General features: G+C 34.5%; 1 protein-coding gene and 1 non-coding gene across 9 annotated transcripts in view; one reads left to right on the top strand and one right to left on the bottom strand.

Moving 5' to 3' along the window:
* The window catches only part of RALGAPA1 (Ral GTPase activating protein catalytic subunit alpha 1), a 219,804-nt gene that overhangs the window by 131,861 nt on the left and 62,345 nt on the right, over positions 1-25,598 (bottom strand). For 6 of the 8 annotated variants that reach the window (XR_009051229.1, XM_057720816.1, XM_057720818.1 and 3 more), the window contains exons 7-12: positions 23,425-23,540; positions 19,104-19,242; positions 17,882-18,090; positions 15,605-15,844; positions 7,243-7,440; positions 4,021-4,158 (exon numbers count right to left, since the gene is read on the bottom strand). Coding sequence is in view for 7 of the 8 variants with exons in the window: in XM_057720816.1 (XP_057576799.1) it covers positions 4,021-4,158; positions 7,243-7,440; positions 15,605-15,844; positions 17,882-18,090; positions 19,104-19,242; positions 23,425-23,540 (1,040 nt within the window). In the remaining variant the exon portion in view is untranslated. Of the gene's footprint in view, positions 1-4,020; positions 4,159-5,022; positions 6,234-7,242; positions 7,441-14,932; positions 14,989-15,604; positions 15,845-17,881; positions 18,091-19,103; positions 19,243-23,424; positions 23,541-25,598 lie in introns of those variants that run through there. The other 2 variants (XM_057720819.1, XM_057720821.1) reach the window with 2 other exon arrangements.
* Positions 21,437-21,571, top strand: LOC130847572 (U4 spliceosomal RNA). Its single transcript, XR_009052324.1, has one exon. It is a non-coding gene; the product is annotated as a U4 spliceosomal RNA (small nuclear RNA).

Here is a 25,598-nt window from a genome sequence, read left to right as displayed (position 1 = left end):
TAGCAGAAATTTAAGCTCATTAAATCTATCTTTATTTTTTTCTAGATAAATATAAAATTACTAGCAGGCACCCGAAGAAAATAAACCAAGTGAAAAACAGCATTTTTTAAAAGTGAGGGCTTTAATATAATAACCTGACTGTTGTCATAAAATGAAAAGCACAATAAAAAATAAACATAGTTTAGGATAAACGATACCTCAATTAAGATGAACTTTCTGAGTGAGGTGTGCAAAACCATCTATTCTCTTTTTTCATGTTTATTGACTATTTGTGCATATCTGTTTTGGTAATAATAGACTGCATAAACAGGCTCCATATGATAGTACTACTAAAAAGAATCCATCAATATGTATTTTTAATTAAACTCATTATAATCAAATCATTAATTGTACTTTGTTATTGGGGACAAAGTTGTAATGGTGACAGGTATGTGGAAAGGGTCTCAAAGACACTTTGGAGGAACAGAACATTACATTTATTGTGAATCTAGGAAATTTACATCTTTTATACCCATAATTCTGATTTAAATCCCCTGGATGAACTTCATAACAAAATATAGTTGTAAAATCATGTGAGGAAAGAACATTAAGCTAATTTTAAAATTGTGAAAAGAGCTGACTGTGAGTCTAGCAACACTGGCTAAGAAAAGCAAAAGAGAGGCACAAATAACATGGAAATAAAATAAGGACATACCTACAAACACAGTGGAGAATTTTAAAATGATAGTTCAGTGAATAACTTTATGCCAATGAAATTAAAAATTTAATAAAACGGTAGATAAAACATAAACTGCCAAAACTGACTCAAGAAGAAACAGAAAAGACATATACATCAATACCATAAAGAAAAATGAACTGGTAATCAAGGTATCCCTAAACAGCAGGCCTGTACCACTTAAAGGCAGAGTTTTGCCCAACCTTTCCAGAAGATGATCCCTATTTTACAGAGCTGTTTCAGAGACAAAAAAAGAAGAAAAACCTACTCAGTTTATTTTTATAAAACTACAATCCAGTTATCAAAAACAGACAAGGACTATACAAGAAAAGTAAGGAAGAGACCAATATCACATATGAACATACAGACAAAAATCTTCAAAAAACAGCAATTCAAATTGAGCAAAATAAAATACTTCACATACAGATGGCCAACAAACACATGAAAAGATGCTTAACATCATTAATCATTAGAGAAATGCAAGTCAAAGCCACAATGAGGTATCACCTCACAATAGTCAGAATGGCCATCATCAAAACATCTAGAAACAACAAATGTTGGAGAGGGTGTAGAGAAAAGGGAACCCTCCTGCACTGCTGGTGGGAGTGTAAGTTGGTACAGCCACTCTGGAAAACAGTATGGAGGTTCCTTAAAAAACTACAAATAGAACTACCATATGATCCAGTAATCCCACTCCTGGGCATATACCCAGAGAAAACCATAATCCAAAAAGAAACACGTACCACAATGTTCACTGCAGCACTATTTACAATAGCCAGGATATGGAAGCAACCTAAATGCCCATCAACAAATGAATGGATAAAGATGTGGCACATATATACAATGGAATATTACTCAACCATAAAAAGGAATGAAATGGAGCTATATGTAATGAGGTGGACAGACCTAGAGTCTGTCATACAGAGTGAAGGAAGCCAGAAAGAGAAAAACAAATACTGTATGCTAACTCATATATACGGAATCTAAAAAAAAAAAAAAGGTACTAATCAACCCAGTGACAGGACAAGAATAAGGATGCAGATGCAGAGAATGCACTGGAGGACACAGGGTTGCGGGGGGCGGGGGGCAAAGGGGAAGCTGGGACGAAGTGAGAGAGTAGCATAGACACAGATACACTACCAACTGTAAAAGAGACAGCTAGTGGGAAGTTGCTGTATAACAAAGGGATATCAGCTCGATGATGGGTGATGCCTTAGAGGGCCCGGACAGGGAGGGTGGGAGGGAGTCACGGGAGGGAGGGGATATGGGGATATATGTATAAATACAGCTGATTCACTTTGGTGTACCTCAAAAGCTGGTACAAGAATTTAAAACAATTATATTCCAATAAAGAGCTTAAAAAAAACCCAAAACTTTACGAACCGAGTAGTATTTACCCCAGAAATGTAAGGATGCCTTGACATCGGAAAAGTCATTTAATATAATATATCCTATCAATAAATTAAAATGGAAAAAAGTGGGATCATCAAATATAAAAAAGAGCATTTAGCACTTATTCATTACTTTTAAATTTAGCAAACTAAGAAAAAAGGTAAAACTCCTTAATCTGAAAAAGAATATTTATCAAGAACTACAGCAAATGTTCTAACAGCATTTGAACCTGAAAAGTTCTGCCTGAACCTGAGACATTTGAAAGCAGTGCCAAAAGCCAACAAGACAGGGTACTCGCTATCACCTCACTGTCCTGGAAAACCCAGTAAGCAAAGGAAGTGGCAGGGAGCAGAGAATGAATATAAATATGGATGACTTAAAAAAGAAAAGACAAAGTTCACCTATCTAGCAACCTGAAAGAAAAATGTTCCAAAGAAAACGAAAAGCAAGTTTAAAGGACCTGAGGTGAGAGCCAGCTTAGCATATTTGAGGAACAGCAAGAAGTATAGAGTGAAGTGAGGAAGGGGAAAAGTAGTGGGAGATACGTTGAGAAAGAGCCAGAGCATGTGAAGCAGAGCTTCTCACACTGCCAGTGGCGAGGGAACAGGTTTCCCCCCCCAATCTTTTGCAGACCAATCCTATTATAAATCCCTATAAGATATCTCAGACTAGAGATAAAATGTAGACATTGCAGTAAATAGACAATATTTAAAGCCATACGAATAGATAAGATCAACAAGAGAATAAGTTTATGTAGAAAAGAGATCTAAGAACTGATTCCCATGCACTTTAATATGAAAAGTTCAGAACTATATTGAAAAATCAGTTAAAAAAAAAAATCTGAGAAGTGCCCAGTGAGTTAGGAGAAAAACAGGAGGGTATGCTATTTTGAAGGCCAGATGAAGAACCGTTTCAACATGGAGGAAATGATCTACTCTGTAAAATGCTCCTGACAATTCTACTAAAATTAGAATTGAAAAACATCCATCTGATTTAACAATGGGGAGGTCACAAATGGTCTTGACAAAAACAGTATGATTTAAAAAATGAATGAATATAATAAACCAAAAATCAATAACGAAAAAAACAATCCAAAAGAATAACAGAAAAGCATACAGACAGGCAATTCATATATGAGAAAAGATGCTCAATTTCAGTAGTGATGAAGGAAAAGCAAATTAAAACAGGGAAACACAGACAAAAAAAAATGAGATAACATTTCATATACACAGGAGCAGCAAAAATTAAAATCTAACTATACAAGTAATGCGAGAGATATAAGGAAATGATAACTTACAAGCACTACTGGAGGGAATGTAAATTATTATAACCATGCTGGAGAACAATTTGGCAATAGTAGTAAAGTAAGCTGATAAGGTACAAATGCTCCAACCCAGTAATTCCACTTCTACATATATATCCTAGGGAATTTCTCCCACATGTGCCCAAAAATACATATATAAAGATGTTCAATATAGCATTATCTGGAATACTGAGAAACTGGAAATAACTTAAAAAACCATCAACAGAAAAATGAATAAATGAAATGTGAAATGATCATAAACTGCAATATCACAAAGAAGTTCAAAATGAACTGACTATGGCTATGTATCAACAACAAATCTCAAAAACATAACGATTAACACTAACAGTTACAGATAACGGTACGCCATGACACAATTTATATAAATTTTAAAACTGTCTAGAAAAAAAAAGTACCGTTTATCAATATACATTATAAAGTGAAAGTTAAGGAAAAAATAAAATTATTATGGCATAATGATAATTAATAAATGTGGGCGGTAAGTTCATTATATTTAAAAAATTACACTGAAATACTGAACTATGTATTTGAAATATTTAATAATTTTTGTTTTATTTTATTTTTTAAAAACAAACAAAAAGTGATCTACCTGCAAAACTGCCTGGGCACCAGCTCGTATGTTTTGTTCTATGGCTTCTTCAGAAGCATTATGAAGAACATCTTGGTAGGTGCCATTTTTTGCCCAAGTGGAATTTCGAACATGATCAGCAATACTGGTCCCATTTTCCTGAAGCAAAATATCAAGTTTTTAATATTTCATCAATTAAGAATGCTGTTATAAATCAGTAAGCTGAAGAAGTAAATTGGAAATTACTGGGTCCCTCTGCTAAACATCTTCTCAAAATAGAAGCTATTCTATTTGACTACAGAAAACATATATGTGCACTGTAAAAAAGGATTTCACTGACAAATATATAAACAAAGTAAAAAACTCATCCATAAGGCCAGCCAGAAATTGTATTATTTCATATATACATTTTTCTATCTAATAGTTTTATGATCAGGTATCTTCTGAATCATTCTTCCTGAATGACCCACAAGCACCTCAAATTCAAGATACTTAAAAGTCAACTTATATAATTATTCCTACCAACCCTTAGAGCCTCCTTGACCGCCACCCCCACACTCGTACTTATTTTCTCTCCTATTCATGTGTGAATGGCAATTACCCTGGTTGCAAAAGAAAGAAACTTGGGATACCTTCTCATTCCTCATACCCAATTAATCATCAAAACACTGGTTTCACCACCAAAGGAGCTCATACATCTGTCTTCTCCCTTATATTCCCATTGCAATTGCCACTGTCCTTTATCAGGTACTCATCATCTTCCCTCTGATATTTCCTAACTAGGGTCCTTGCCTTCAGAACCTCCAATCTATCTTTCACTCTGAGATTTTGTATGTCTTCTGAAATATCCATGCCATTTTTCTATTCATAGTCTTTCCAGTGTCTAGAATGTAATCAAATTCCATTACAATGTCATATAAGTTACTAAACAGAGTCTAGTTCTTGTCTATCTCACATTTCTTACCACTCTCAACCACCCACTCTTAGCTACAGCCAAATAAAAGTACTTTCAGTGTCTCTCACATCTTTGTAGAAGTTATTCACACTGTGTAGCTTCCTTTCCATTTGTTACCTGCTCTTCATATTATACTACTTCCTCACTGAAGCCTTTCTTGCGCAGAGTTAGGTATTTCCTCTTTCACACTGTAGGATTGTAGCAATAATATTGTTTTATAATACTTAAATTTGCATGCTTGTCTTCTTGCTAAATCCACTGTTACATAAAGAAAGAAATGATGAAAATATTTCTGTCTCTAACATTGGCTCTCAAAGTGGGCACTGCTTATTTTAGAGAGCTCTCTGAAACTTGTGGGAGTGTTTTGTTTTCACAAGAATTGAGAATACCACTGGGATTTAATGGGATAAGCCAGGTAATGCTAAACACACTACAAGGTGCATGACAGTCTGCACATACACAAACTGTCCTGTATTCTGCAATGTCTTTCAAATGTCTCACAGACACTATGTGAATAAAAATCCATTAATAATTAATTATCTGAATCTATGACTTTACTCCATTTTCTAATTAACACCAAATTTTAAATGATTTTATATATATTGAATTTATAATAAGAAATATATAAATCAATGAAAGATTATACCTTTTGTTTTTTGGTTCACTCTATTAGCAAGAAATCACATCTCTAATGGCAACACTGGTGAAGTATCTAAGGAGTCAACAGAACATACCTATACAACACACCTACATCACCCTGCATTTGTAGCTTCCTTCCTTTTGGCTTTCCACCCTCCTTCCTACTGTTTGTTTTTTTACAACATATGTAGGTAGATTTATTATTTATCATTTTTATTTAAGGATACTAAATGACAGAGGGTAGGCTCAGTATTGAGCTATAAAATTCATGACAAAAAAACTAGAGGAAAACAAATTACTTAGACTGATAGGTTTATTTTCTAGCTTGATGCAAAAACTGGATATTTTCATTGGTGCATAACAAATACGACTGTGAATATTATTTCCTAATTTACACAGTTAATTTCATTTACTTCAATTATATTTCTTAGTTACATTCTTTCCCTTCTAGAACTAGGGGGAAGCCATATATACATATATATGTCATATATACATAGCTATACATATATAAATATTGATTCATTAAATTCCTATAGAATGTTGCCTATTCATTTTTTAAAAAAACATTTATTCATTTATTTATTTATTTGGCTGTGCTGGGTCTTGGTTGCGGCACACAGGATCTTCATTGCAGCGTCTGGGATTTTAGCTGCAGCATGCAGGAATCTTTAGTTGTGGCAAGCAGGATCTAATTCCTTGACCAGGGATCCTGAAAAATCCTGAAAAAATCCACTGATGAAGTTAAGTTATCCACCAAAGTGATTACCTGGTTGCTGCTATCTGGATTTAGTAAGATATATGTCAATATCAGACTGTTAACTTTTTTGGTGAGAACCTGACCAATGACAAGTGTGAAACACAAACCAGAATATTCTGAATTCTTTCTTGGGAATTTTTGCATTAGAGCTGACTGCAGAATAAAAAACACTGTGATAAGAAATACTGGAGTTTACTCGCTGAGGGGAAAGAGTGAGATAAGAGAGTAGGATTGGAATTTGTGTCCCTGGTTCTATTTACACCTGAAGTCTAAATGAATAAGACAGGCAAGGGGGAACTGCAGTTTGGTAATCACGCTGAGATATACTGCGGGATCTTAGTTCTCCAAACAGGGATGAAACCTGGGCCCCAGCAGTGAAAGTACCAAGTCCTAACCACTGGACTGCCAGGGAATTCCCACCACACTTTTAAATGTTATACCTAATAGCATCTAATTGTGATCTAGACAATGACTTAAAGAATCAGAATACAACCTCTTTTAAAATTGTGACATCAAAGAGCGTTTGGATAGGGTACTGAGGTAACTGTTACATTAACCAAACTGCAAAATATAATTGACCCTTGAACAACACTAGGTTTAGGGTGCCAACCATCTGAGCAATCAAAAATCTGTGTATAACTTACAGTTGGCCCTCAGTATCCACAGTTCCTCTATATCTGCAGATTCAACCAACTATGGATCGAGTGGTACTGTAGTATTTACTATTGAAAAAATCCTCATATAAATGGACCCACACAGTTCAAATCCATGTTGCTCGACAGTCAACTGTATACTGAAAGGTATCTTTACCTTCTCACTTATCTGGTATTATCACATTTCTGTGAAAATCTAATCAATTAAACTTACACTAAAATACATAGTCTTATTTTACCTCTTCTCTCTTTTCTCCTTCTTCCATTGAAATATCATGGTCTGTGACACTGTCAATGCATGGTAAGTCTGAAGAAGAGATCACAATTTCTTCAGGCTCTTGCATGAACAAAGGTTTTTCCTCTTGCTGGATCCATTCTTGATATACTTTTACCACTTTTCTCATAGCTGCTGCTTCACAAATTGGTAATAAAAATGCCTAGTGAAAAAAAAGAGAGACTGTAGATAATACCTTTTTCTTGCCACAAACCACTAACACAAACATTTCTATGTTGCTATATAATATTAGATATAAATGATTTTTAAAGAGTTGAAGTCAACTAATTCATTGTCAGAAAAAACCTTTTATCTCCAAATAACTTTTAAATACATTAAGACAGAAATACTTTTGGTAGGTAGACACTGACTTCCAGCGCAAGGAGCAAAGATTTGTTTCGATTATACTATCTCAGAATGAACATTCCTTGTAACTGTGCTCCTAAAAGCTTAATGTAAATATAACTTTTCATAATAAATCACATTTTTCTAACAAATTATTAGGTTTTTCAAATTAATATTAAAATAAATTTTGATAAAAAGATTTTAATCAAAAAATAAAAACTATGACTAAAAAGTAATAAAAATACCATGTGACAAGGCAATTTAGCTTTTCTAAGCGTATTTTTAAAAAGTTACAGCTTTTTTCTTTCATTTTACACACATAATCTAAAGTTACACAAGTTAAATAATAAGGCCAAAAATAGACAGTTAAAAAGAACATCTTACTGTTATTCTTTCCTTAGGTACTTTCAGGATTGCCGTACATTTTTTAAAAAGTAAATATTTTCCTCATCACAAGAATAGTCACAGGAAAAAAAAAACTTTTTTTGTACAATTCATACGTGCAAAACTAAAGCAATAAAAATACTCAATCTCACTACCCAAAGTCCTTCCCTTATGCATGTTTGTGTTTATGTGTTAATATTTTCACTGTACTTTTTTTTTTTACAAATAGAAATGAATTTGACTTCGTTTTTGTTTTTACAACCTCTACTGTAAAAGTCACAAGAGCTTTATCTAAAGCCCGCCACTTTCTATTCTAGAAATACCAGTAGGTGTATTTAATCATAATCATGGGGTCAAATGACTTTATTTTACCTGATTGAAACTAGCCAAGAAAATCAGCCTCCTGAGATGATGAAAAGTTAATGTGTAATATCAACAGAGTATTTAATGTTCTTTGGTAATCCTTTTATTTATTTGCTATTCTTGATTTTCTAGCAAACTACATTACTCGCTACTTTCTTCCATCTAACAAACCCATTCCCAAATTTTCATTCGCATTTTCCAGCAGCTTAATGGTCAATGGCATAATTTTGATCATCACTGCCTGCTCTAAGACTATTTATTTTACAACTGAAGCAACCAATCAGCCTTCCTTAAAAAACAAACAAAACCAACCCCTTGCCCCCTGCCAAAAAATTCAAATAATCTCCAAAAAATTATATTCTCAGATACTGAAAAATTAACTTAAAAAAATTAGCATGAGAATTCTCTGCATTTTCTGCTTTTTGCTATGAACCTAAAATTGCTCTAAAAAAATAGTTTATTAATTTAAAAAATATTAGATACAGAGCTAAGATCTTCATTATTGCATAAATTATCACACTATATCCCAAGTGGCTGGATGAATCTACGAGAGAGAGAGAGAGAGAGAGAGAGAGAGAGAGAGTGTGTGTGTGTGTGTGTGTGTGTGTGTGTGTGATCTCCTTACAGGCCCCCATACTGATTTTGCCTACACACTAAATAAGGATCTTGAGGAAAGACTGATGTAAGTCGAGGGCATTTTATACATTTACAATGAGAAATAGTTGTCTCAGACCAGAAAGTTCAAATCCATATATTGGCACCTTATCTCTCTACAAAGAAGCACCACTCACAATCAGACACAAGTATTAACTGATAATAAGGGAAACTGTCATCATAGGCAAGAATATTTGAATCAATGTGCTCAGCAAATTTTCTCTCTGTAGGTGACGTATGTCATCTCCAGTTTTATGGTTCTATGACCATAAAACTACATGGCGGAAGAATCAAAACAACAGGAGATTGAAAAAAATCAAATATTTAATGGTATCAGCTTAAGACAACCTGGTACACACAGTTTTCTAATAACTGGCTTCGCCAATGGGATCTGATTTACTGGTAGCTAGGGTTCTTCAGTGAAAAAACACTAACAAAACATGGTGGTCTCTGATTATTTTTTTAATGTGCTTCCATTATTAACCAACCCAGATTGTGACAGACACATTCTTTAAAATTTAATCAAATATAGTAAGCATTTAGCAGACCTGGGAATTTTTGTCTCCTCAAAGCAGTGGTTCACATTTTGGTCTCAGAACCCCCAATCTACTGTATTTTAACACAAATAACACATTTTCCAAATTAAAAGAACAGTAGCATTATTTCATATCTTTGCAAATCTCTTTAATGTTTAGCTTAATAGAAGACAGTTGGATTCTCTTATCTGCTTGCTTCTGCATTAACTCTGATAAAATATCACGTCAGGTATCCTTTAGAAAACTTCACTGCATACTTGTGAAAGAATAAGAGTGAAAAAGATTTTGACCTTATGAACCTCAAAAGGTCCTGGAGATTTCTCAGGAACCCCAGATTACACTTTGCCACCCACTGCCTTTGGAAAAAAAATGATATATATATATGTACGTTTATATTTTTAAATTTACATACATAAAAATAAATCTGTGGTGCTTTTAAAGCTTAAACTCTTGATGTGTTATATTTACCTCATATCAAAGTACTTGGGGTTCCTCCAAGTACTAACAACATAAAGCACAATGAATGGGCTTCTTTATAAAATACAGGGTTAATGCCTGGAGCGCATTTATGCCTATTCTATTTGATACGGAGAATAACTTGGTCACTTCAAATAATTTGGGCATTTATGCTTTACAGCTGTAACTTTGTTTTAAAGATATAATAATATAAATACTTTCATCTGAGATAGAACTCACAATCTATAAACTAGCCCTCAAAAAAACATTATCAGCTATATAACAAATTATCTCAAGACTTAGCTTCTAGGAATACATGTGAGCCCTCAGGACCACAGTGCCCAGCACTCAACAGTTACTAAGCTTCTTGATTTATTTGCCAAATATTTATTAAGTGCCTAACTCACTGCCAGGCACCCTGGCTACAATGATGAATGAGTAAGAGAAGTATTCATGGAAGGTAATAGGAAAAAATCAAAATTAAACAAACATCCAAAAAATAATTATAAAACTCAGGAGAAGTACTATGAAGAAGAGTATAATTTTCAAAAATATCATTAAAAAAAGAGGTACTTTACTCTGTGTGTGTGTGTTCACACATGAGAGTGCAGGTGCTTCTACCTGTCTGTGGGTGGGTGGGTGAGTGGGTGAGGGTGGTCACAGAGGACTTTTCTAGTGTGGTCACATTTAAGCTATCACCTAAAGGTTGAGAAGCCAGGCGAAAAGAGGAGGTGGGAAGGACAGAGAGGAAAGAGAGGAAGGTTAAAGGACAAAAGTTCCGAGAGGGAAACAGAAAGTGTAATGGCTATGAGGATGAAATGATTTTAAAGATGAATAGTAAAGACATTTCTACTAAACTTATTTACCTACAGAAGGACTTGTGCTCTAGCTGGGATTGCCAAAGATAAAATCATTAGATGCCCATATACCTGATAATTAATGGAATATTTCTGTCTATACACGTTGTGGAACATATGAGTCTTCAAAACAGGAAAGAAACTATTATACAGATTCTCAATTTTACAAATTTATCATCAGTATTAAGTAAGTAAAGATAGCTTTCCTACTGCAATCTAATCTTAGAAATTGATTCCTTTTTAAAACATGAATGATTCATTGGAGTCACCAACCTAAAACCTATTTTCCCTTAAGTTTTGCCTTAAAAATCCCTTTAAAAAAATAGCTGTTAAAATAAAAATAACATCTCATAGAACTTCAGTTCCCAACAATACAAAGAAGATACCCTGGAATCTACACTTAAAAATTGTCACAAAAAAATATAATATACTCTTTTCAATGAATGGCTCAGCCTGTAAGGATATTCTGAGTTTAGAACAAAATGGAAGTATTAATCCAGAAAGGCAAGTAAGCAATGCAGCTGCTGGGTGTGGCCTTGGACAGCCTCCAGAGCTCCGATTTAAATGGTCACCGGTACAGAGGGGAGAGACAGATTACAGTCCTATGTATAAAGCTGATACCAATGAAGGCTACATCCTCAATACAAATGTGAGCTGGAGGGAAGTTAAAAACTCGACTCCAAAGAAGAGTCAGTGAGGAAACTTGTCTACTGACTTCCGGTAGGGGAGTATGAGAGAAGAACAACCTTCCCTGCAAATTCATAGTCTCAGGCTGGCCATCACTGAACTCCGAGTGCTGCAAAGTGAGGAGAATCATAAGCTAAGAATTGTAATTTAAAGTAAACCAAGGTTGACAGGACCCCTGAACACCTGAAAGAACCAAGTGCAAATCCTCTCTGGAGGAGCACATCCTTCAACCCAAGTTTCAAAGTAATTTCCACAAAATTCCAAAGAAATGTAAGATTTTAACACAAAAATCCAAAACAAACGAGTGAGTAAATATAAACAACTAACAAGGCTGGAACTGCAAAAACTTAAGTTATTGAAATTACCAGAATAAGGAATATGAAATAAGTATTTTAATATGTTTTAATTAAGAAGAAAATGAAAATATTAACAAAGAATAAGTCACTGCAAAAAATTACTAGGCAGATATTAAAAATACAACCAAATACAACTTATAGAAATTAAAATATGAAGAACATCATTAAAAACTCACTAAGGGGAATTCTATTTCCAAGAGTGTGGCGGACTAGGTAACCTGACCTAAAAACAAAAATAATACATTTTTAAAAAAACTTTAATCTTCTTAAATGCACTGATGAGCCAAAGAGTAGGAAGAAATATTTGAAAATAAAAACCTACATGAAGTTCAAACTCAAGAGAGGTTTTAGATGTAGCAATAAAGCTGACTTTCACTTTGAGTGGAACCAATTACTTTGGTTTTTATGGACCTATCGGGGCAAGGAAGGAAGAACAATAGGAAATATCCAAAGTTGGGATTCCAAAGAACTGTATATCATCAGTGTGATGCTGAATTAGAAATAAACCCACCCCATTAAAAGTCTGCAAGAGAAACTGCCCATACTTAGATGCAAAGCAGATAACAGAAATCTCCTCAGAGACACCATAACCAAAAGCTAACCTTAATACAGGTTTATACTATACACTCATCTTATCTGGCTAGCTTAAACTTCAAATCAAGAATTCAGTTTAATGTGAGGCTGGAAGTGTTTCCTTGCATCTATATGAAGCAAATGCAATTCCTCTCTGGAGCAATCAACCTTTAACAAACCAAATCAAGAAACAGTCATAAGCAGGACTTCCTAGGTGGCACAGTGGTTAAGAATCCGCCTGCCAATGCAGGGGACACAGGTTAGATCCCTGCCCCAGGAAGATAACACATGCCGTGGATCATCTAAGCCTACGCGCCACAAATATTGAGCCTGCACTCTGGAGCACATGAGCCACAACTATTGAGCTCATGTGCCGCAACTACTGAAGCCTATGCACCTAGAGCCCATGCTCCACAACAAGAGAGGCCACCACAATAAGGAGCCTGTGTACCACAACAAAGAGTAGCCCCTGCTCGCCACAACGAGAGAAAGCCCATGTGCAGCAACGAAGACTGAACACAGCCGATAAAGAAGTTTTTTAAAAAAAGTCATAAGTAGCAAAAACAGAATCAAAATTCTGAATATCTGAAATCACAAAACAGTGCAAGAAATACTGCAAGATACTGCAAGAGAATATAGCACCATGAGAAGGCGCGTTCAGAAACAAAATATGGCAGAATCAGACCTATAAAGACCTCAGGAATATTAGGGTGATCAATCAATAAAAAATAACTAAGTTTTGTACTGATACATAAAATGTTTAAGTAATGAACTAAAGACCATAAAATTGACCAAGCAGACTGGCCAACTTCCAGAAATAGTTGTAATTAGAAAGTATCCAGAAAGTAGCACAGAGAGACAAAAAGATGGAAAATATATATGAGAGGTTAGTAGCCATATAAAGTGGGAAGGTGGAACACACATCTTGAAAGTCAAGGAAAAAAATGGGACAGAGGCAATATTTAAAGAGAGAATAGTTGGAAATTTTCCAGAATTGTCAAATTATACTAAACCATAAATACAGTATACCCAAAGTATTCCCTGAAGAATAAATAAAAGAAAATCTACTCCTGGACATACAACAGTAAAATACAAAACGCCAAATATTTAAAAAAAAGGTATTAAAAAGAGCCAGAGAAAAGATAACTGACCTACACAGCACTAAGAATTCAACTGTTGATTGACATCTCAACAGCAACAACGTAAAACAGAAAAGTGGAAAAATATCCGAGTACCTAAAATGTACTGGGTGAAAATAACTGTCAATCTAGAATTTTCGGTCCAGTGAAAAAAATATTTCAAGAATGTGGGCAAAATAAAGACACTTTCAGAGCAAAAGCTCGTGTTTGAAAGCAACAAACATCCACTAAAGTAAATGCTTAATGAACTTCAAGCAGAGGAAAGTAATTATAAATGGAAGATCTGAAAAGGAAGAAATCATAATCAAAAGAAGTGATGAATATAACTAAATGTAAGTCAATATTGAATGCAGAGAATAATATTACTGGAGTTAAAATACAAACATGCAAAACAGAACTGAATTATTTAATAACAACACATATGTTAGAAGGAAAAATTAGAGTAATAGGGTTTCACAATCCTTGTACTGACTACGAAGAGGGTAAAAAAAATAATAACTTTATATTTGCAAAGTGAAGTATATATGTTAAAATTTATATAGTAATCACTAAAGGAAAAGGAATAGAGTAAAACTTTCAAACCAAGTGATGGGGAGGAGGAGGATACAGAAAAATACAAGGCTAATTAATTAGCTAGGAAAAGAACCATCAAATAAAATTTAAAAAAGCAGAAAAAAATGAGAAAAAATTAATAAAAGAGAAAACAAACATAAAACACAGAGGATCAAAAAAGCCAAAAGCTCATTCTTTGCAAAGACTAATAAAATTGACAAATCTCTGGTAAGAATCATCAAGAAAAAAACAAACAAGGAATAAATACTAACAGGAATGACAAGGGGGAACATAAATATAAATGCTCCAGAGATTAAAAAGATTATAAGAGAATGTATTTTAAAACAAATGTAATGAATAAATTCCTAGAAAAATAAACATACTCAGGCTAACTCAAGAACTAGAAAACACAAATAGTTCCATAAGCTTTAAATTTTCCCACTAGTAAAGTATTCCAACCGTATTTGTCAAATATCTTTCCCTCACATTTGTCATATATTCTGTCAACACAAACCTTAAACTTGGCAACTAAGAACCACTGCCAAAGCTGGACAAAACATTACAGCAAGTTTGTTTCTTTAACTTGGATTGACAAAGCTAATGCTGCCTCATGCTTTCATTTAAGTATCAATAAATGTATAGGCGATGAGGATCTGCTTTGCCTGGAGAGCTCCCTGGCATTGAGGCACTGAATAAAGAGAACTGACGTGGGAACCAGGATCTGGGAGTTTTAGTCCCGGATCTACCACTTACTTGCTGTGAGACTTGAATGATCCCCTTCAGCTACAAAACTCAATGATGTTTACCTGCAAAAGTTAAGTACCTTTGCTATTAAGAGCAAATGATTAGTTTTCATAAGGTTTATTTTCCCATAAATTTTCTATGTAATTGAGAATGTGCACTTAGGAATTTCTAGCAATCTTTATGTGAGATAGCATTTATTCTTTTTCCTTCCCTTTATTTTAGTCCCCAAATAATATTTGTCTTAAGCAAATTTAATTTCAGAATGCCTTACAGGACAAAACTGAGCCTCCGAGGGGAGGATAAAGACAATGAAAACATCGCTTCTCATAGTCATAAACCAATTTTTATTGATTTTAAAGTAAAAGATAAAATAATTTTGCTATAATTTATTAATCAAGTGGTAAGAGAAGTTTCAAACCATAAAGTGAGTCACTAAGAAAATTATTCTGATAACAGAAGGAATATTGGTGGGGAGGGGATAATTACTAAAGTTATCATAAATTAAAATATAAATAATTGAAAATATTAAAGGATTAGATGTAATGAATTTTAAAAACTAAATATAAACTTTTAAAAATATTTCCATGAAGAATAAATTTTAAATAGCTAAAAAAGTCAGTATATTCAATATTAAAGGCACAAATTTGTATCACAAATTAAAAATACTGAGAGGTATTTTACCTGACGAAATATCTCTATGACAAAGTTTACATTACTTCTTTTAGAAGAAAAAACTCTGCGAACTATTTCAATGTCTGTGAGATGCTCTTCATCAATACTACAGAGACTAGAAGAGCTAGGTTCTCGCTCCGTGAGAGTGCTCGTGTTGGAATGAGACTGTTCAGGTTCTGCAGTTCTATCTGCTTTCTCAGCACTATCATTTTTGTTTTCTTCTCTGGATACCAAACTAGCAGCTGCTCTCTAAAATAAAAACAGAAGAGGGAGAATATCAGAATCATTTCACTCAATATTTTGTCTTGAAATAGCAAATACTGACAAAATCCAAGGCATTCCATAAGTAATTTACAGCATTGTTTAAAATCTAGGCATAGAGTTTCATTTAGAGTCTGTTCTAAGTAATTAAATGGAAATGAAATAACTCAATATCTAATGATACAGTGATACACACTAACCATCTATTCAATTAAAACTGTTTTTCAATACATTTGCAGCACTAACAAGTTACTAATTAAACTGGGTAAAAGAATAATGCCAATGGAGTCAGCTCAGCTCTTCAATAATAAATAAATACCTTAAAACTGGACTATTTATTCGATAAGTCTTCATGTGTAAAATCATCTCTATTTTACCTTAGACAAAAATTATACAAGCAGAAACTTCTTGAAAAACAAAGGAATAGAAAAAAATCATGACAGAAAATGTAGAAATGAAGCTAAAATAAAATATATATTAGAAAACTCTACATGCTAATAACTTAACAATTTCCACCATGATTGAAGATGATGGCTAAGCCTAGGGAAAAAGTAAAAGTCTTAAGGCAGTAATAAAGTAATTACTACCATGGTATGAGAGGAGTAGCACTATTGGTGTGGCACGATAAATTACTTTCTGGTACATTATTCAATTTTTGGTCTCAGTTTTGTCACCTATAAAATAAAAGGATTTAAGTATGTAAATGATCTCAAATATGCCTTCCCAATTAAAAATATCTCTAATTTCTAGTTTACTGAGTTCTGGGATCAGAAAAAATAGTTCTGATTGAGAGTTTCTACATTTAAAAAACCTTTGTAGAGAACCTAGAACAATGTTTTGGGGAAAACACATCACATAATCTGCTACAGATAAATAAAAGCCTAGGGGAATATAAGTCAAAATTTCTGAATGCTAATGAACACACTTTATACCTCCACTTAATTTTTAAAGGACTTAAGAAGTTGAAAAAAAAAAAAAAAAAAAAGCACACACATATAAAGTATTTTTAAAACTAAAAGAGGAAATCTGAGAAAAAGGAAAATAAAAATAGTTTAAAAAATACTGTAATATAGGCAATTTCAGGAAAAAACAACTCGAGGGAGGAGGGGAAAAGTGAAAAAGAAGTGTGAAAAGAAGGAAATGGTTTCATTAAAAACAACAGAATTTTAAATGTTAATCCTTCCATTCTTTAGCTGTGTAACTTCACATTGCATTTCTAGAGTCAGTGTTCTTCATGGAAAAAAGGGACGTGAGATGGAGACAGGAATTTAAAACAGCACTATGTGAATACCTAGAAATCTAAAAAGAACTGTGAGGGACTTTCCTGGTGGCTCAGTGGTTAAGAATCCGCCTGCCAATGAGGGGACAAAGGTTCGATCCCTGCTCTGGGAAGATCCCACATACCTCGGAGGAGCTGAGCCCATGAGCCACAACTACTAAGCTTGAGCTCTAGAGCCCAGGAGCCACAACTACTGAAGCAGGCACACCTTGAGCCCGTGTTCTGCAACAAGAGAAGCCACCGCAATGAGGACCCCACATGCCGCAACCAACAGTAGCCCCCACTCGCCACAGCTAGAGAAAGCCAGCGCACAGCAACGAAGACCCAATGCAGCCAAAATAAATAAAAGAATAAATAAATAAAATAATAAAAAAAAGAAAAAGAATTATGAAGGCCATTTCATTGCAAATTGTTTCCAATTGCAAGATTGGCACAATTCAGAATATTTTTATTTGTGTTAAGTGAGGATATTTTTACTACTGTATAATTAACAAAATATAGAAATAAAAGGTTGAGACTTGTATATGACTGAAATTACCTTCTATACCTTACAAGTTTTATTTTTTTATTAAGAAAACCATTGGTTCTAAAATAACTGTTAAAATTTGGATTTATAAAATACATTTATACAAAGAAAATATCATTATTTGTTTTAAATGTGGTCTACAACTAAGGCAACTGAAATCAGTGAACAAATCCTTAAAGCCATTTCTAACTTTAACAAGCTTGCTCTGTGTGTGTATTACCTGAATATTCTTTGGCAAGGCTTCACCTTCCATCCCAGGAATATGAGGTCCTGTGTGTGGCTTTGGCTCCAACCAGAATGAAACCAGCCAACGAATAACAGTAACACGAGCCTTAATGAAAGGCTCCTTTGTACAATAGATTGCTTCATTGATTTCAGCATCCTTCTTTATCATGACATAATGTGGCTTTGGTCTCATCTGTGGGATATCTATGTAAAATAGAACAAAAACCAAAATAAGAAAGAATTATGCTTAGAAAAATCTATGTTTTTAAATATTTGAAAACTACTGTGATGATATTCTGGTTTAGGAAATAAAATTAGTACATTTCAAAATAATTTGCTAGATATTAGCATAGAATCTAGGAAAATGAACCATATACAGCTGATATATGGAAATATGTCTTTCTGCAAAATACGACTAAAAAATCATTAAAAGTACAAAGAAACTTCCAGAGCTATTTAAAATTGAGAGCTCACTTCAAGTAACCTACGACTAAGACACATATTTTGACATCATACAAAGTACGAGGCTTTTTACAGCAAAATTATTTTTAAAGCAAATATTGTTCCCAATGGTAGAGGTTTGCTACTCTAATTTAAGTCTTTTCTACTAGCCTTAATGGCTTTGCCTAAGCTTGTTAGTTTCCTAAACTTTGCGGAGCTTAAAACAGAAACATCTTTGTGCAAAAAGGACATTTCCACATACAGGCTGTCAATGCCTTCTATACATGACAGAGGTCTACTTCTAACCCAGAATTTGTTCTTGAGGCTATAGCTCAAAGATTCCAACAGACATTCTGGCACAGTCACTAAATACTGGAACAAGATACAATCAAATTTTTGGAAATTTAATTATTCATACAGAATTTGACAAAGACATATGAAATTGAACCCTGAGGGACCTTTAAAAATCTTTGTAACATAAAGATCATACCAAACATTAGAATTAAATTTAATTTATAATCACAAATGTTTCTGGTGGGCTAACTTCTCCAATAGGTGACATCCAGAGAATAAGTTTTTTAAAAATCTCTTCACTCTCAATTAAAGTTTTCTACTAATAAAATTGCACTTTCAGTATGAATCACGGTATAATATCTCCAATTAATCAATACAAATTAAACGTTATCAGTTTTATGCAGGTAACAGATGCTAGCTTTACATTGAGGAATGTTTTATTCTTATGTTTAATATTTTACAAAATTTCAAAGATTACCTACCAAGTACAGGATGATATAAACTATTCTCCTTACAGATGTTTGGAAAAATATAAGGCAAGTAATATTTCTTAAAATGTGAAAACAAAAATGAAAATCCTTTTTCTTGGTTTTCTTTATTCTTCCATTCTAAACTTTTTACCTAAAAATAAATAAACAATTATAATCATTTCAAAAGAAAGAAGAAATTAGTTGTTATAAACAAGCTTATAAAAGGTTACTTAAGCAATAAACTGTTACACTGCAAAGATATAGCTAAATATATATGTGTATGTACATATATTTATATATATATAAAAACTGGTCTAGTGCCATGCAAATGCATTATACAGCTGACCCTTGAACAACTCAGGGGTTGGGATGTTGACGCTGTGTGTACTTGAAAATCCATGTGTAACTTTAGAGTCAGCCCTCCATATCTGCAGATTCAACCAACAGTGAATTGTGCAGTACTGTAGATCATGTTTATTGGAAAAACTCTGCATATAAGTGGACTTATATTATTCAAAGGCCAATGATATATGTTATCTTTCAAAAATCTTATAAGTTAAAACGTGCTCTGGAAAACTGTCAAGGTTGACTTAAAACCAGCTCTACTACTGACAAAGCTGCTAATGTTCTTTCCTCCTTCCCCCTTCCTGAATAATTCAGCCTAAAAGTCATACAAAATAGGCACATGCGAGAGAAAGGAGGAGAAAGTATGAAACAGTGGCAGTCAAGTGCAGGTAATCAAAGCCTGACCACAGAAGGGACCAATGAAGAGGGTTTAACAGAGGCAGTAACCCAATGGCAACTCAGAGCCTGAGAGGGTTGAGGACAGTGTAGAGGGGAGTAAACAAGATGGGGCAGAGCTGTAAAATATAGGGTGTGAAAATTCCAGTAGGGTGAGGAAGATTGCTAAAGGCCCAGAGCAGACCACAGTGAGATATTAACTATATACTAACTTTAGAATGGCTAGAATTACAGACTGACCATATCAACTGTTGGTGAGGATATGAAGCATACATTGCTGGTGGAATACAAAAAGGTACAACCATTTGGAAAACCATTTGGCAGTGTCTTAAAAAGTCAATATATGCCTACCATACAACCCAGCCATTCCACTACTAGGTATTTACCCAAGGGAAAAGAAAGTTTATATTCACACAAAGACTTGTTTACCAATAATCATACCAGTTGTATTTGTAATAGCCAAAAACTGGAAAAAACTCACATTACCATCAACAGATGACTGGATTACAAATCATAGTATGTCCACACAATGAAAAGCTATTCAGCAATAAAAAGGATCAAACTATTGATACACACAATAACATGATTTTTTTTAATTATGCTGAAAATAGCTAAAAAAATGTATCTTATGATTCCATTTATATGAAAATACAGAAAATGCAAACTATAGTGAAATCAATCAGATCAACAATTGCCTGGGGATAGGATGATGGGGGGGAGGGGCAGGTAGACAAGGGTGGATTACAAAGGGATCTGAGAACTTTTAGGGGTGATAGATATGTTCATTATGTTGATTGTAGTATGGTTTCATGGGTGTATACATGTAATAAAATTTATCAGATTGTGCTTTTCAAATGTTACAGTTTACTGTATGTTAAATATATCTCAATAAACCAGTAAAACAATTTAAAAAACTACATGAAGTACAAAAGTCTTTTTTTTTAAAGAAAAACTGGTAATAATGGAAGTAACAATATGTACCTACTATAGAACACTTACTATATGTCATGCACTTGTTTATTCTAAGTACTATGCACTAATGACTTTGGCCCCAAACACCAAAATGGGATAGGTATTATTTTTTTATCTCTACTTTAAGCACAGAGAGGTTTCGTAATGTGTCAAAAGTCACACTATCAGTAAGATGTAGAGTCAGGATTCAAACCCTGGCAATCTCGTTCAGGGTCCAAATTAACTTCATAATGTTTGTTTCTGAGGCACAAGGAATTACTGTGTTTGGAACAGTTATAAGAAATGTGTATATGTAAAACTGTTTTCATCAATCAGGATATTCACATTTCATATATAGAGATGAACAGGTTACCTTACAAAATACATGCACCTAGAAAATTTAAAAGTACAAGTATTTCCATACAAATCATAAAATTTCTTGTTCTAGTTCTGTGAAAAATGCCATTGGTAATTTGATAGGGATTGCATCGCAAAAGACCTTGAATAGCCAAAGCAGTCTTGAGAAGAAAAGACAGAGCTGGAGGAATCAGGTTCCCTGACTTCAAACTATACTACAAGGCTACAGTGATCAAGACAGTATGGCACTGGCACAAAAAGAGAAATACAGATCAAGGGAACAGAATAGAGAGCCCAGCTTTGCACAGTGGCAGTATCATAGCCAGTGAGGTTTATCTGAGGCGCGATTATTGCTAGTTGAAAACTTTTCCCAGAATAGAGAGCCCAGAGATAAACCCATGAACAAATGGGCTCCTTATCTTTGACAAAAGAGGCAAGAATATACAAGGTAGAAAAGACAGCCTCTTCAATAAGTGGTGCTGGACAGCTACATGTAAAAGAATGAAATTAAAACTCTTCCTAACACCATACACAAAAATAAACTCCAAATGGATTAAAGAGCTACATGTAAGGCCAGGCACTATAAAACTCTCAGAGGAAAACACAGGCAGAACACTCTCTGACATAAATCACAGCAAGATCCTTTTTGACCCACCTCCTAGAATCATGGAAATAAAATCAAAAAGAAACAAATGGGACCTAATGAAACTTAAAAGCTTTTGCACAGCAAAAGAAACCATAAACAAGACAAGAAGGCAACCCTCAGAATGGGAGAAAATATTTGCCAACAAAACAACTGACAAAAGCTTAATCTCCAAAATATACATGCAGCTCATGCAGCTCAATATCAAAAAAGCAAATAGCCCAATCCAAAAATGGGTGGAAAACCTAAATAGACATTTCTCCAAAGAAGACATGCAGATGGCTAACAAACACATGAAAAGATGCTCAACATCACTAATCATTAGAGAAATGCGAGTCAAAGCCACAATGAGGTATCACCTCACAACAGTGAGAATGGCCATCATCAAAAAATCTAGAAGCAATAAATGCTGGAATGGGTGTGGAGAAAAGGGAACCCTCCTGCACTGTTGGTGGGAATGTAAATTGAAACAGCCACTATGGAAAACAGTATGGAGGTTCCTTAAAAAACTAAAAACAGAACTACCATATGACCCAGCAATCCCACTCCTGGGCATACACCCTGAGAAAACCATAATCCCAAAAGAAACATATACCACAATGTTCAATGCAGCACTATTTACAATAGCCAGGACATGGAAGCAACCTAAATGCCCATCAACAGATGAATGGATAAAGAAGATGTGGCACATATATACAATGGAATATTACTCAGCCATAAAAAGGAACGAAATAGAGTTAACTGTAGTAAGGTGGATGGAGCTAGAGTCTGTCATACAGAGTGAAGTAAGCCAGAAAGAGAAAAACAAATACCGTATACTAACGCATATACATGGGATCTAAAAAAATGGTACCGATGAACCCAGGGACAGGGCAAGAATAAAGATGCAGATGTAGAGAACGGACTTGAGGACATGAGGGGTGGGGCGGGGGCAAGAAGAGGAAGCTGGGACGAAGTGAGAGAGTAGCATTGACATAAAGACACTACCAAATGTAAAACAGATAGCTACTGGAAAGCTGCTGCATAACACAGGGAGATTAACTTGATGATGGGTGATGACTTAGAGGGCTGGGATAGGGAGGGTTGGAAGGAGTCCCAGGAGGGAGGGGATATGGAGTAGATGTATAAGTACAGCTGATTCGCTTTGTTGTACAGCAAAAAACAAACAAACAAAAAAAGTGAATTAAAACAAGCTGTGTATAAAAAAACAAAGTACAAGTAGCTTTAAGTGTAAATTACATTGCCCCATCCCCCACCTCATCCTCAGTCCACTTCCCCAGTTGCTGCCTCTAGGCAGACTGATCCCTGAATCAACGTGTTTTCATTTGAAGTACCATAGCTGATGATGATAAATGAAAAGATTAGAAAGTAAATCCAACTGGCTCACATAAGAAGGTATATACACATAGTCTACTATAAAAATTTCTCTCTCCAGCTCCCTTTCTAGGAGGTTCATAATCCCTCCAATGATTTTTATTTTAGGAAGGACATGCTAACATATATTTTCAAAAGTAAATATCTGTTACTCATCCTTCAGGAAAATAAGAAAATATCTACTATGACAGAATAATGGTAAGAGGGGGAAAAATGAATCATCCACAGGATAGTAAGGAGGGTGATATAAAAGAAGATAACACATACCTGAATTACTATATATTTTAAAAGTGCTTCAAGAAAATAGCTTGTAAGATCTTCTTGTCCTTTATCGCCTGATTGTGGTGGGACAAGCGGAGTGATTTCCTCTATAGTGACTTGAGCTATCCAAAGACAAGAGAAACGTTTAGTATAATTACAAAACAAATTTAACAGTATGATAATATGACCTAAATAAATTTAACTACAAAGCAGATAAGCAAAGAATACTGCTTGAAAACATTCTTTTTTTTTTTGGGCACACGGGCTTAGTTGCTCCGCGGCATGTGGGATCTTCCTGGAGCTGGGATCGAACCCGTGACCTCTGCATTGCCAGGCGGATTCTTAACCACTGCGCCACCTAGGAAACCCCGAAAACATTCTAATGATCAAAACTTGAAATAAATCTGAGGTCATCCTGATAGCCCATCACAACAACCATAAACTTTAATAACTGACTGTTGCATGAACCCTTGATTGAGGAAATGTGACACAGGGATGGAAAGTTATCAGGGATTAAGAGTGAATAATGCCTCACCTGAAAAAGAACTACTCATATTTTAAAATTCAGATTAAAAGTGTCCACTACAAATTCCATAAGTATGATGAGAAACATTAATAATCATGTGCTTATTCATCAAAGGACATTTTGATTACTCTAGGTAATGACCATGCTTACTCTTTAAGGTAGCCCCTTTAATCAAAGGATGAAATACTATTTCCCTCTCAGAAAGAGAGAAGTTAGCATCTTAGTTTCTTGATTATAAAAGTCCACTTGTAAAATAAGGAATTTTTACAGTTTTAAACTTTTCACATATTCAAAAACATTAATTGTAACAAAAGCAAATTCAAGAAAATCAACCCACAAATAGCTAAATTCTCTTAAATATTTCTCAGGCAATAACGATCAGTACCTGGTTTAGCACAGGCAGGTCGCTAAACCTATTTCGCAGTAAATAGCAGGCAAGTAATTAAGCACAAAGAGATGAATTTTTTTACAGTCCTCTCCGCACAAAGTAAAACATACTTGTACTTCAATGTGCATCCAAATTAACTCAAGGATACAAGCTGCTATGTGAAAATTCGAAATTAAAGATAAATGTAAATGTAAAATGGCCTGTATTAAACATGTGTTTCTAATACTTTGATATCAGGGATCTTACAGGCCCTAGTGACAAAGCCCCTCCCAGAGCTAGCTAATTCCTAGAGGGAAAAAATTATGGGCCTGATAGTTTGCCTTTCATATGCAAACCAAGCAATCCAGAGCCCATATCTCTACCACTTCCTCTGTTGGGCTCTCACACTCAGGGCTACAAGTCCCCTAACCTAATGACTCCTAGGACTAGGTACTAGACAACCAGAGACAATACCTATGCCCCAGAGCCTGCTAAAATTATCCAAACTAGCCAGTCTTCCACTGCTCACCCTGCTTCACATACATTCCCACCTGCAGAAACCACAAAAGGGCTCTTGCGCATGATAACCACCCCTACCCTTCTAGTCCCCATGCCCAACTGACCCTGGTGCTTCCCTGTGTGGCCACCCTCCCTGGTGTGGCACACCCCCTCCTCTGGGAACTATGAGAAACAAACTATCTTTTTAATGGCAAACATCTCCTGATCTGCTGACTTCATTATACCTGGATGATAAAACCTACATTTTATTTATTTTTAAAATGTTTATTTATTTACTTTTTTACTGAAGTATAATTCATATACATTAAACTAGTTTCAGGTGTACAACACAATGATTCAACATTTGTATGCACTGCAAAATGATCACCCCAATAAGGCTATTTACCATCTGCCACCATGCAAAACTACAAAAAAACTTTTTTCGTGTTATGAGAACTAATATTTATTTTCTTAGCAACTTTCAAATTTGCAGCAAAGTATTATCAACTACAGTACCCATGCTGTACATTACATCCCTATAACTTATTTACTTTATGACCAGAAATTTGTATCTCTTGATCCCTTTCACTCATTTTGCCCACCCTGAAGCCCTCCCCCACCTGGCCCCCCACAAACCCCTCTGGCAACCACCTTTCTCTGTATCTGAGTTTGGTTTTACAAAACCTACATTTAAAAACATGGACTTGGATTATCCAGTTAAAAATGTGCAGACATTTAAAAATATATATTAGCCACACAAATTTTTAAATTAATGATGGAAAAGATCTT

The sequence above is a fragment of the Hippopotamus amphibius genome, chromosome 2 (genome assembly GCF_030028045.1).
Source record: "Hippopotamus amphibius kiboko isolate mHipAmp2 chromosome 2, mHipAmp2.hap2, whole genome shotgun sequence".
Classification (NCBI taxonomy): domain Eukaryota; kingdom Metazoa; phylum Chordata; class Mammalia; order Artiodactyla; family Hippopotamidae; genus Hippopotamus; species Hippopotamus amphibius.
The sequence above is the reverse complement of the archived record's forward strand: the minus strand, read 5'-3'. Positions and strand labels throughout refer to the sequence as shown.